At 42.6% G+C, this 12,996-nt stretch overlaps 1 protein-coding gene across 1 annotated transcript in view; it reads left to right on the top strand.

The window, feature by feature from the left end:
* Nucleotides 1-12,996, top strand: part of LOC146170279 (ADAMTS-like protein 1) — a 71,764-nt gene that overhangs the window by 39,768 nt on the left and 19,000 nt on the right. The window contains exons 2-3 of the mRNA XM_083388070.1: nt 9,166-9,394; nt 9,850-10,026. Of these exons, the coding sequence (XP_083244196.1) occupies nt 9,166-9,394; nt 9,850-10,026 (406 nt within the window). The remainder of the gene's footprint in view (nt 1-9,165; nt 9,395-9,849; nt 10,027-12,996) is intronic.

Below are 12,996 nucleotides of genomic sequence, written 5' to 3'. Positions count from 1 at the left end.
AATCGCACCTTACGACAATAAAACTCGAGTGTTGTCCGTTCGGTGGACTTCAAAAAAAATGACGCAACCCTGCCGAGTTCTGGCACCTCATTACCGGCTTACGCCTTTAAACCGCGAAACGTAAACCGACCCTTCCCTCTTACCTTTCCCGCTGTCGATTTTGTTTCAGTAACAGCGCTGGACACACCTGCAGCTGATCTTGTTTGTTTACGGGATCGCCCCTCCCCCAATTTTCCGCCCCAGGCGCCACCAGCGGGCCCTGAGCCGAAAATCTGTTTGTCCCCGTTTGAGACGTCGCGCCTACGCGTCCCTGGCCCCTCCCAAAACCCCCCAACCCTGGTCACTGTTGGCGCCGTACCGAACGCGGCTGAAGAATGCTGCTTCGACTTAATTTTTGGCCCGAACCTTTAGTGCAGACCAATTCGGGCTAGAAACCGATTTTGTGCTTGATAGTTTATCATAATACGTATTTGGCGAAAAATCCAAATTGTCCACCTTTTTAGAACGTGCTAAAAATAACATAAGTGCTGTGTTATAAGGACTTCGTCTTCTGTTTGGTTCTTCATCGTTACCAACAACCTGATTTGTTTTGTCGTGGCTTATTTTAATTTTATGAGATACATTTATAGAAGGGGCTTGCAGTTTCATTGTGTTAATATTGGGCCAATTAAGATTTAAAATGTTGAAAATCACCATTTAGATTTTAAAATGTACTTCAGTAAATATTCGCTTTGTAGCCCTGCCTACTGTAGTGGTCAGACAAAAACTAAATAAAAGCCTATGTGCTATGTGCAATCGAAATCGCAAGCTTCGTGTGATCTGTAACGAAACAATGACGTCATTAGCTATCGTTTTCGAGTAAACGATCTAATAGATTTGCCAATGCATTCGGTTGGAACTTGCTAAGTCTTAGGGCGACAATGGTTGGGGTAATTTTCCAAGGGCAATAATGATTATATTGAGTTACGTTTTTTCTTTAGTGTGCGTGGTCAATTGTAAATATACATCAAGGCTTTTATGTATTTTGAGAATACTTCTAAGACTATGATGGTCACCATAATGTTTGTTTCGCCAACAAAGTAGTGCAACACAGATTTTCTGAGGTAATCATGATCGTAGGTTTACTTTTTATCCTTTATTGTTTGCAACCGTCAACTATACTTTGATTATTAAGGCTTTGATATTATTGTCATACCCAAAGCTAATTCCTCGTACTCTTGGTTGTGAAAAAAAGTATTTCCGAAAATATTTTTATATTTTGTCTATTTTTTTCAAGCCCAACTCATCACGGATCGAAATAAGTTTAGTCACTTACGCAAAACAAGGGAAAATTTTTTTTCAATTGGCTTAATACATCAATACACGGCAAAAACCAGGCTTGCTTATACTGTACGTAAGCTAATGTCAGCGATCAGAAATCATGCGGACAGGCGGGGAAATTATTTGGCGGGATTTCTTAGCTTTGCGGCACGACAAACGCGGTATAACTCGACAAACATTGCGGCTCGCAATGTGAAAGGTTGCCTTGAAGTCTGCCGAGCGTTAAGTCAGCATGATGGATTCTTGCGCCCTGCAGGTGGTAAAGAATCGCCCGCGAAACAGTTTCGCTTTGCGATTTTTGGACGCCGGGTGCTGTTTAAAGTGCCCTGCCCATAATCGGCCTCGGGTTACTGTTAGGAAAGTGTTTCCCAGCCGTTTTGGCTTGCGGCACCCTATAGAAACTATGAATAGTTCGCGGCACCCTTGCTTGTATTTTGCAGAGTGGTTAAACTGTAACGTGACAATAAACGAGATTAAAACAGCACATTAACTGTGCTTGATAAAAAAACCTTTTTAATTATTGGAACTTTGATCGTACACAAAAAATTGTATCAAGAAGCTAAATTGGAATCTTATAGGTTTTGATATATCTCTCGGCCACCTTGTGCGTTAAAAATGGCCCCTTCCTGAAGTGCCGCGGCACCCCGGTTGAGAACTACTGCTGTAGGCCAATCGATCGCTGCCTGGTTTCACCTCGGCGTGTGAAAACAAATAGCGCTCGTTTCTCGCACGTGGCTAATCGCCGCTTTACGACCGACAACGCGCGGAATTTTGTTTTCGATTTCGCAACTGAGTTGTGCGCGAGCTCGTGAAACGACGCCGGCTTCAAAACTCGGCCGCGAAAATTTTGAAATTTTTGCTGGAAAGGATTTCCGTCGAGGCCTTAAACCTTAACCCTGAGAATACGATGGAAAACTTTAAACGGGCGAATGTGTCGATTTTACGAATATCACCTCGTACCAAGTTTAACTTTGAATTAATTTAGCTTAACCGAAACCCACCAAATTGTTGTATCTTGTTTTTGCGGCAAATATTTCCTGGTCTCGTGAAAAAAACGCCGGTCTGAGAGATTTTAAAAATGTTTCGTGGGATGATTTACACGACAGCTCGAACACTTCATACCGAGCTTTATCGCTTAGACAAAAACGGTCCCTTATTTGGTTCCAATGGTAGTCGCATTTCCTAGGAATCAAAACCCACCATATTGGTTAAATTTTCCTCCACTAATCTTTCCCCGGTTTCGTATTATTAGCCCTGACCTCTTCATACATTTCCCTGTCGGTTCGGAATGTTTGTCCGTTTTTGGCGTCTATCTTTTCCCGGGCAAAATACACACATGTACGAGTTCGCATGGGATTATGACAGCTATCACGCCTGGTAAGCATGGTAAACTTGTTACGTTATGTGTAAATGGTGGTTAATAAAGGGCCGAAAAACCTTATTAGACAAAAATACGCTTCTCACTTAAACCATGGCACCTTTAGGCTTAAAGTGGTCCCATTTGAATGAAAAAATATTCCTTAATTTCGTTTTTCTGGCAGAAAACATCACCCATTTTAATAATGTTTTTTATATCTAAATCATGGTTATGCAAAACCATATAGGTTGTTTTGTATTGCGGCGTACTCAAATTTATTTACATCCATTCCCTCTTAAAATGCCTAATCAACAATAAAGATCACGCACCGTTGTTTGCTATATATTTTATTTCAAGTTATCCAATTCACTTAAACATGTCACACAATGTCCATTAATACACAAAAACGATATTTTTGCGTCTTAAACTCAATGGAAAAGGCAAGGACCGGTTTTACCGCGCATCAGCGACTAATTTGCCAGTGTAGCCGCCTATAGTACTGGGCCTTTTTCCTTGTCAAAGACCACTCGAAAAACGACAGCCCCTTGCTTGGTCCACCATTTCGCTTCGGCCAATGCAAACAGCAGAGGCGCCCGCGTTATGGACAGATTAACTGGACAATCGGCTACTGTGCAAAGATAAAGGCCGCCGCGCCGCTGCCCATACAGGACAATCGTTCGGTCGCCAAAGTTCTGCCCAACGTGTTTGCCCTGCCAAGTGAAGGCAAATAAGCCTTGGGTTTTGCAAAGGCTGGTGTCGGCTGAAAGGAAACGTTTTTTTTGTTCGTTGTCGTTTGCGGGGAAATCGAATTTGGCCGAGTTTTGTGACTGCGGTTTCTCGTAATTTCTAAGCTGCTAACCGGACTTTTTTGGATCCCCCGAATTGTTTTTCGCGCGCCGTTAACAGACATGCATAATGTGTGGTGGCGGTCATATTTTTAAGTTGAATTAAAAAAAAATACCTTAAAATTAAAAGATAAACCCTTAATTAAAAAATCATTGTGTATTTTTATACTTAATAGTTATAAAAAGCGGCGAAATACGTCCATATAACAGAAACTCGTGGTAATTTACGACATTTTCTTTCTTGAACTTGTCAAATATTTTTGCTTGATTTTATAAAATGACGCGGATGGCACGAAAAAATATTTTTAATTTCCGTTTTTGCGGCCTTACCCTGAAGAGAACACCGTTTTCATTCAAAGGTATGCTTCAACACACGAAAAAAACGTAGACCACCTTCATGTAGGTGATTTTAAACTTTGGAAAGTACCGCATTAGGGCGTAAACCCATTCAAAAATCCACTGAGTCCGATTTCAAAGCGCTTGATCTATCGAAAGTGGACGATGGTGTAGTAGACGCAATTTCCGACCTTTCTCTCCATTTCGCTTCTCCCCTCTTCGGACACTCGGCACGCCCTGCACATAAGCGATGACGTCATCAACAACATGACGTGAACAAAGGGACCGCGCGGGGTCAAGGGCTTTCGGCCTGAGTGGGCCAATGAGTAAACGGCTTGTGTTCCGCTGGGGCGGAACTAACGAACATGCTCGACCGGTAAAACGGACAACAACAACGGTTTAAGGGCTTACTGATTTGCGGGTCCGGTGCTTTTTTCGTGCCTTTTAAGTTTGGGGGTATTTACGCTTACGCACTTTTCTTTTTCGGGATTGTGCTGTAATTGGTATATCTGTGGTTGGTTTGTGTATACGCTTTATTTTTTTTTTTGGAACAAATATTGCTTCTTCAATAGAACTTGTTAGGCCAGCTTTCTCTTTATCTTGACAACCATATGTAGTAACGTGCTTTTTAAATATGACCACTTCCTGAAAATTTACTTACCCTCAAAAAAACTCTTTAATAAAGATATTATGAAATGTATAAAATAATAATGATCATTAGTGGAAACAAAATCTTTGGGTAATATTGTCGTTAATTTTAAGCAAAAATCAACCAAATTTAGTTACAGCAAAAAAACAACACAACACAAAGATTTTGGGTGTTTCTGGTAGATTGGTTTCCGTCGTCGAATTTTTAACACTCCAATTCATTTTTAGCACATTTTCTTAAAAAATTCACCCACCCGCTAATAGCTGTCGGACAACGGTGTTCAGCTGGATCCTGCTGATTGTCGGGTTACGACAGGCACGGAGCTGGGGGCATTTCAAAAAGATTGTCAAACTTATTTACATATCAGGTATGACCGATTAATGTGGGATCGGAGCCGATACCCGATTTCAAGCGGTTGCATTGAACCGATACTAGGATGGTATCGGTGCCGATCCGATACCAAATTTACGCAGGAATATCAGCCTGAATTTATCTTGAAACACTTCGCGACTTTTTCGCAGATTTTCGGCAAGTTTCGCCGCTCTTTGGCGCTCCAAGCGGGCGCAGCTCGTCAGCCGACCATGCCTCCTTGTCACCCGAGCCTCACGCTGGCAGACGATAAACGTGTTTGTTTAGGCAACAGTGTGATCTGTTACGTCAACAAAACCCCGGCCGGCCGACCTATGACCCCTGTCGAGCGGTCAAGTGCGATTGATGGCCAGTTGCTTGCGATTGGGCACCGCTCTTGGACGTTTTAGGAAGCCTAGGGCTAATTTTATCGAATTCAATTTTCGGCTCAGGAGGTGATTTACTGTCGACTGTCGGGCGAGGGCTGAGATTTTGTTGAAACACAATAGGTAACAAGCGATTTCGCCGCCAGAAAGTAAAATAAGGTTGATATGCGTACTTGACGAGGACATTTCGCTAATGTAAAGACCATTCCATCAATATATTGTGCTGTTTTCGCTCGTCAAAAGAGTTAGGTTGCAACAGGAGCAGTCAAATCAATGTAGACGTATTGTGGAATAGGGGCGCAGACAGATCAACAGCAAGACCAATGGCCCGAAGCAAGTTAAAGTGTGGATAACAAGGCCTTGATTATATTCCTGGGTGCGTCAAGTGTTCCATCCGTCATTGGTTCCATTCGCGAGTTGGTTCTTTCCGTTTTCGGGCCAGGGGTCAAATCTAAGGTTTTTCATTTCTTGGCTGTACTTTGGGTACGCATAAAGAACATTGCGTGATCAACCTAAGAAACAACCATCGTGTTTCACTCGCGCTAATATATGACGGCGTTCAACGCTTTTTCAGCAATGTTTGTTTTGCAATTTTCTTGCTACCAAAACGTATTGGGTTGAAGTTAATAAACTAATAATGTTTGTTCTAACAATTTGCCTGCAAACTACCCACGCCAAAGGATGTTTTATCTTAGTTTGCTGTATACACAAGAGTTAGCTCCGCTGGTTGCATTTTTGGCAACTTATCAGTCGACTTAAAGCGTATATTATTTGCAATTTTGAGTTACAGGAAAAACAAAGTCTATGGTCAATGGACTGTGTGCAAAGATTTAAATATAAGGCATAGCAAATTTGCAAAGGCTTATAAGGCATTGGCGGGCTTAACTTTCACCTATAGAGTTTGTTGTTAAACCCAGTCAACAAAAAGCCTATTCTTGGTTCGTCCCCCTCTCTCACTTTGTTGGTGCTCAGATGTGGTGCTTCCGTGTTGTGAGAGAAACCGAAATTACAGCTCCCAGTCATCCATGTTTGCCATTCAACTAGGCGTAAAGCGAACCGTCTGAACAGCTTCGCTCCATCGAGCAAAGCGGTTATGAGCAAAATCAACAAAGGATTAGCCCCAGCCCGGTTACCTACGGATTACAATCATACTCGGTCATAAAGGGGTTTCCGCTTTCCCGCAATGGCGCCCGAAATCGGCCCGGTGAAGGATGCTTGTGGTCCGGACTGCAGCGCTTGTTTATTGCGTGGCCTTCCGTTGTTGACAGATGTCAGGATTAGCCTTGTTATCCGTGTTAGCGGACGCGCTCTTACCGCCTACTGCAACTCATACATCAAGATTTGCCCGCACGCTCAATGCAAGGCACCTCGTAAAGCCGTTGTTTTTTGCTCGTGTTTCTTGGTTAACCAAGCATCCCTTTGGGTAGAGAGTGACACAGAACAGTGCTCTGCTGTATGCACACTAATTTTAATTTGACTTGGACTTGCGATGTCAATGACTTGGACTACGACTAAACTTGGATAATTTTTACACTTGTTCCGGGACTTGGTTTTCTATTTCTTCAAGCGACTTGACTGGGCTGCCAGTCATATCGAAATCCCTTACAGCCTAAAAAATAGAGTTAGTGTAATCGCCACTTCATTGAAGTTCAAATGACACGCTACCTTAGTTTAAATTAGTTTTGAATGACACACTGCCAGTCTGCCACCCTTTGAAAACCCCATAAACATGACTAGTCGATTTACCCAACTTAAAGTGTAATTTCGCGCACTCCTAAACAAAACGATCAAAGATTTTCCCCCAAATTATCTCTCGACCGAGCTGATATCTTTGATGCCGTCTGACGCACTGTAAAAACACGCCCCAGACGGCCCCAAATTTACCCCGCGTGACCCCTCAGATGCGGTTTCCTGACCGATACGTGGGGCAAAACCACCGGGGACTTTGAACGTCTGCCAAGGGAATTCTTTTCATGCGTCAGTCGAAAAACAGAGCAGCAGTAAAACAAAGGTTTACATTCTTACGTTTTACCTGTTTAAAGGAGGAAGGCGATGGGGAAATTACAAATTAATGTAAAAACAAAACAAAAATTTGCTTTCATTGTTCTATGAAACAGGACTTATTATGTGAAGACGCTGTATTTCAGTTATTTGACAGTTACTATTGCCGTGATACTTCAAGCTTAATTTCCAGGGCCGCCAAATACTTTTTTTCCACAAGAATCTGATTGTTTGGGAGTGGGAGGTCTTCGACAGTAGCACGACGGTGGTCTTTGCTTTTCATCGCGAACGCAAACCCCTCAAAACGCGCGACATTCCGACGTGCCCAGATTAATGCCAGCCACGGTAGCGCAAGTTGGGGGCGGGGACCTAGCGCCCGGGGAACAATGGTGAAACGACAATGGGCCCCCTTTGTAGTTAGACCCCACAGCGGTGGCGACGGCTTCCTAATTACCACTCATCGAAGGGTCGTCGTTTCGGCCTCCCGCGGGACTTTGTTTGCTTTTTTCCGGCAGATTTTCGACCTGATGTACGGGGCCCTTGTTTTCGCCGCCGCATTCCGCGCATTTTCGCATCGGGAGCCGCATTCTTTCGAGTCCTTGTTTATTGTCGCGTCTCTTTAAAGTTTGCTTTGTGCTCGCGCGGAGATAAGCGCCGGCATTGTTTTTGCCAGTTTGCTTTTTCGAGTGCAAGAAATTCTGAGCGAGGACAAGCATCGCAGTGTTTGGCATTGGGCTACTAAGGCTATACGCCTTGGGCCCTGGAAAAATTCGTCCCTAATTTTTTAAAGGTTTTTACAAGGCTGATAGTGATACAAATCCAGTTACAGTATACAGCACAGTTTTTTCTTGATAATCAATGAAAAAGTCGAGTCAATATGTGGCTTGTGTGTGAGTAGATAAATACATCGTTTCATTTAGGCTGTTTAATTAGGCCCTTCTGTAGTAAACAGCCTTAGGCCTACAGGATCATTAAGGCCCTGACTAAGGGACAAGCTTTTCGACGAATAACCTAATTTCCACTTCACCCCGCCGCTGTTCTGAACCCTCAGTTGTAATTAGGACTGTTTTCCTGCCTCGGGCGTTTAACGAACCGTCGCTCATTGCCAATTAACGCGCGCCCAACGGTTAATTTTCGTAATCCCGTTCCACGCTTAGCGCCGCCTCCAAATTCGACCTATTGAAATTTTGTGGTTGACGAACGAGTCGAGCGGAGGCGGCGACAAAACAAGGTTTAAAATGCCTCCGAAAAAAAACAGCCTCCCCATTAACTTATTGCTTTTGCAAAGCTGAGGCGCGATTCCAATTTGCATTTTGCCAAACTTTACCACGAACACCCCAAAAACAAAACGAATTCATAAACAAGAAAACCCTAAACCTCATTTTTGTAGTTATCGTGCTTATACCGTTTTTCTTTTTAATCCTTTCGCTTCCTCGTTTGTATTGCGCTTCCGTAATGGGATGGAAGTATTTGCGCCCAAATCGACTGAAAGAGATTTATCAGCAAGGAAGCTGAACCGCTTTTTTTGGTATCGATGTACCTCTTTGTTTTAATCCTTTCTTTTTTTAGTTTGGATTGCGCTTCCGAAATGGGGCGGAAGTAATTTGCGCCCAAATGGGCAGCGCGAGATTTATCAGGGCAAAGCTCTAGTAATGGTATTTGCAATTATACGCTCGATTGCTTTGATAAACAACACATTCCTCACAGAATGTAAAACCTCATTTAAACACATATAGGGATGCCTCTATTTTTTTGATTCAATATAACAAATTCCCCAGTCAATTTGACACTTCATTCTACATATATATGCCGTTGTTTTTGCCAACAATACTTACACTGCACATATAAGCCTTAAAATCCACAAGCCTCCAACCCGCGACAACATAGAAACATAACTCCTCTCATTTTTCTTCTTTCCGCTAGGTGGGTGCTGGGAGCGTGGGGAGATTGCAGCGTCACATGCGGAAGAGGAGTCCAGGAGAGAAGCGTGGTGTGCAGGAAAAAGCCGGAGAACCTGGACTCGGACGACTTGGAGAGCGAACCATGGGAGATTATGCCCAAGATGATGTGCCCCCTGCCCAAGCCCCCGTCGACCAATGTGTGCCCCCAAGTCCCATGCGAGCCCGAATGGGTAGCCTCACCCTGGGAAGAGGTGAGACCATTTTAATTATGTGCAACAGTCTTTTTGAAATAAGTTTGATCCCAGTCAAGTCATTTGTAAAATAACTTAAGTCCAAGTCAAGTCTTTCTAAAATAGAGCAAGTCCCAGCCCAAGTCGTCAGTTGCCCAAGTCACGTTTCAGCAGTCAAGTCATTAAAGAGCAAGTCATCTCCAAGTCAAACCCGTAATAAAAGAATAAAACGATTAAACCATTAAAATTGGTAAACTCATCCGATTATAAGCAATAATTCAACTAAAAAATACAAGATGACAAAGGCTGTTAAGTTCGCACTGAAAGAATAAATTATTTGAAAGCGGGTCAGTAACTACAGGACTCCAGTGTTAGCATTTTACCTGCATTGGTTCTGATCCTATTTTTTTAGAATTCCATATCTAAAACCCCTTTATTTTTCACGCCCTACAAAGTTTTTCCTTTTTGCCTACCAGTGCGACGGACCTTGTGGCTATCAAAATCGCACCCTGACCTGCCAACGTATGCTGGGAACCGGTCGGGTTGAGGCCGTATCTCGCGAATACTGCAGCAAAAAGCCGCCCGTCCGCCGTCGTCGATGTCTTATGACCAGAAAATGCAGGCCACGCTACGTTACGAGAAAGTGGCAGCCGGTATGTGTGACCCTTTTTTAGTTTTCAGGTATGTTTGCTTCCCACTTGGTCAGGGTTTCGTGTTGTCTTGTTCCAAAACTGTCAAAAACGATTTACGGTGTCGGTCTAATCTTTCAAAAAGGTTACCTTCTAAATTTTTAGGGCAATTGTCGCAAAAAAATTTTGATTTATCAAAAGTACAGCTGTGTAACAGATTTCTAAACCAGTGCTATTCTACAGAGTCATCTAATTTTTAACTTTTTCTTAACCCTTTTTCGAGTATTAGCCGTTATTTTAGATTTTAAGTAAACTATAAGTGCACACAAGCGAAACATTAAAATGACCAATTGTTGTCTGGACAAGCCTTATGAAGCGTTATTTGTTGTAATAAATTAACCATCGCTGACTTGAATTGCAATTAACGCTCTAAGTGTTTAATAAGTGTTCTTGTGACTTTTCATCAAACCAGTTGATCGAGAGTATCTAAAAATATTTCAGTCGATTGCAATCAAACATAAGTTGGCTAAACCTGCATAAGACAACAAGTTTCAATACACCTTCCCCAATAGCGTTACGTCTTCAAGTTGCTGCCACGAAACACGTCATCCGCATTACGTAATCTCAACGCATTACGTAATCCCTCGAAGCCCTAAACCGCAACTTTACAACAAAGGCAATATTACGAGCCCTGTCAGGGGGGTCCATCGATTTGCTATTCACGACCACAGAGAGACAATCCCCCGGCCTAGGCGATAAACAGGTCAGGCGAAAGCAAACACCCGTAAAAATGGTTATTGGGGGCTCCCGTAAAGACTCGAGGCTCGGAAAAACCTGAGGCCGCGTTTCGGTCGTTTCGCGACGCGTTGGCCCTCGCGGTGACAATACGACACCGTCGGCAATTATTACGTCACAAGGTCACCATTGTCCCGCACCCGCTACGTGGGGTTTCGTGTAAAGGTCAATGCTGTAGGACAGCCGGGGGTCCGGCCCTTAAGGAATTGCTATCTCTTTATTGACGTCATTGTCGGCTATTTAATGTTGGGTTAGGGAGAAATTCGATTTTTTCTATGTGAAAATTCGGCCCTTTTCGGAAAACTGACATTTTCGCGAATTAATAGCAATTACGTTTTCCGCAAGCTATTTCCATCCAATGCTTTGCAGGAGAAAGTCTGTAATCTTTATCTGTGAGTTATTTCAATTTGGGCCTATATTGAAACACTCGGAAAATGACGTTTTTCGCGAAATTTCTAAAAATAATATTTTCGCAAATTATTTCGATTTAGCTTTGGGTTGAGAGAATATCGGTGTTATTTTCGGTTTGATATTTCAACTTCAAGTTTCTTTTCCAAAAAGAGTTTGAAACTCTGCCCATCTTATCAGATTTTTTCTGTCCGGTATCTCTCAACCAAAATAACCGTGAGAAACTTTCAAATCATTTCGTTCTTTTTGAGTTTCGATTTCGGCTCTGCTTTTAAAAATTTAGTTTGTAGCCGCAAATGGTCCCGTGACTGTTTGTCAGAATTTTTTCCTGTTATGTGAAAGGCATCAAACCAAAACTATGCGTTATTACGTAATTGTGGGGAAAATGTTAAAACATTTTTTCACGGCATCTAAGGTCAGCCTATGCCCAAGTCCGAAAAAATAAGTTGCTTAAATACCAATTAAGCTGTTTTTTAATAAAAAGTGGAATATCGTCATATACTTAAATGTGATAAAAAGGCCAAATCCGAAGCAGGAATGTGCATTATTGCCTTTACAAGTAGGAATGCATATTGCTGCTTCGGCTTTGGCCTTATCACATTTAAGTATATGACCAACGATATTCCACTTTTATTATAAAACAGGTTAATTAATAAAAACACGTACGGTTGTGCTACGAATGCACAGTTAAATGTACAAAATTACACATTTTGTAGCTGGTCTACCCTCAGACAGCAGTTAGCAAAAGTATGCGTGGGTCGATTTTTCAATAGAGTTGAGCCGTAGCGACGCTGTCATACCAGAGCACATACTTCACGCTTACACAACGTAAGCCTGTCAGTCACCGGGCCGCCAGCCACATGCGAGCGTCGATTTCCGGCGAACTAATTGCTAAGTCTGGGGTAGCGTCCCGCAGGTATTGCACGAGAAAGCGCGCTACCTTGCCCCACACAATTGAGCTTGGCCGCATTCCACATCTGGGTCCTTTGGTCGCTTTCCATGCCGACAGCTGTGCGCCGCCTTCAGTTGTGGTTTGGCCCAATTTGCAAATATGACTGGGCCACGCGACTCTTAATCCTAGCGCGTATAGCTGCGTAGGTATTTAAGTAACTATGTAGCAGTGATGTTCAATCCGGAGTTCCGCGGGACACTAGTGGCCCCCAAAGGTTGGTCACGTGTTCCGCAAGAAACCCAATAATTTCACTAATGTTCCACAAAACACCGGTTCAAAAATCACTCGTTTAGCACACCATGGGCGTTTAACACTCAAGCATTTTTTTATAAAGTAACTATCCAATCTTACCATTTTGAATGTACAATACATGTTGTGCAATAAAAGTATTTCTTGTGTAGTACAATTGCGTGTGTCTGTTGCTGTACAGCCCGAAATATCAATTTTATGCTCATCCAAACAAGCCTATACTTCGGGTGGTACAGCATCGGTACTCCACAAACAAAGATTATACTTTGGAACACTATATACGGATCTGTTCATAAGTTTAATGGTGAAAATAACGGCCCAAATAGACATAAAAAGCGACATGCTTTGTTATTCAAACGTTTCGGCAAATACTCATGCCATCTTCAGTGATATCTGATGTGGCCTTCATATCACTGATGATGGCATGAGTATTTGCCGAAACGTTTGAATAATAAAGCATGTCACTTTTTATGTCTATTTGGGCCGTTATTTTCACCATTAAATATTATAGTATTCCACAACAAAGATTGTTGCTACTCAACACTAATGGTAAAGCATAAAGTATTTAGTGGCCAAAAGGTTTAAAACAT

The sequence above is a fragment of the Ascidiella aspersa genome, chromosome 1 (assembly GCF_963924565.1).
Source record: "Ascidiella aspersa chromosome 1, kaAscAspe10.2, whole genome shotgun sequence".
Lineage (NCBI taxonomy): Eukaryota > Metazoa > Chordata > Ascidiacea > Phlebobranchia > Ascidiidae > Ascidiella > Ascidiella aspersa.
This window is presented reverse-complemented; position numbering and strand designations above follow the sequence as displayed.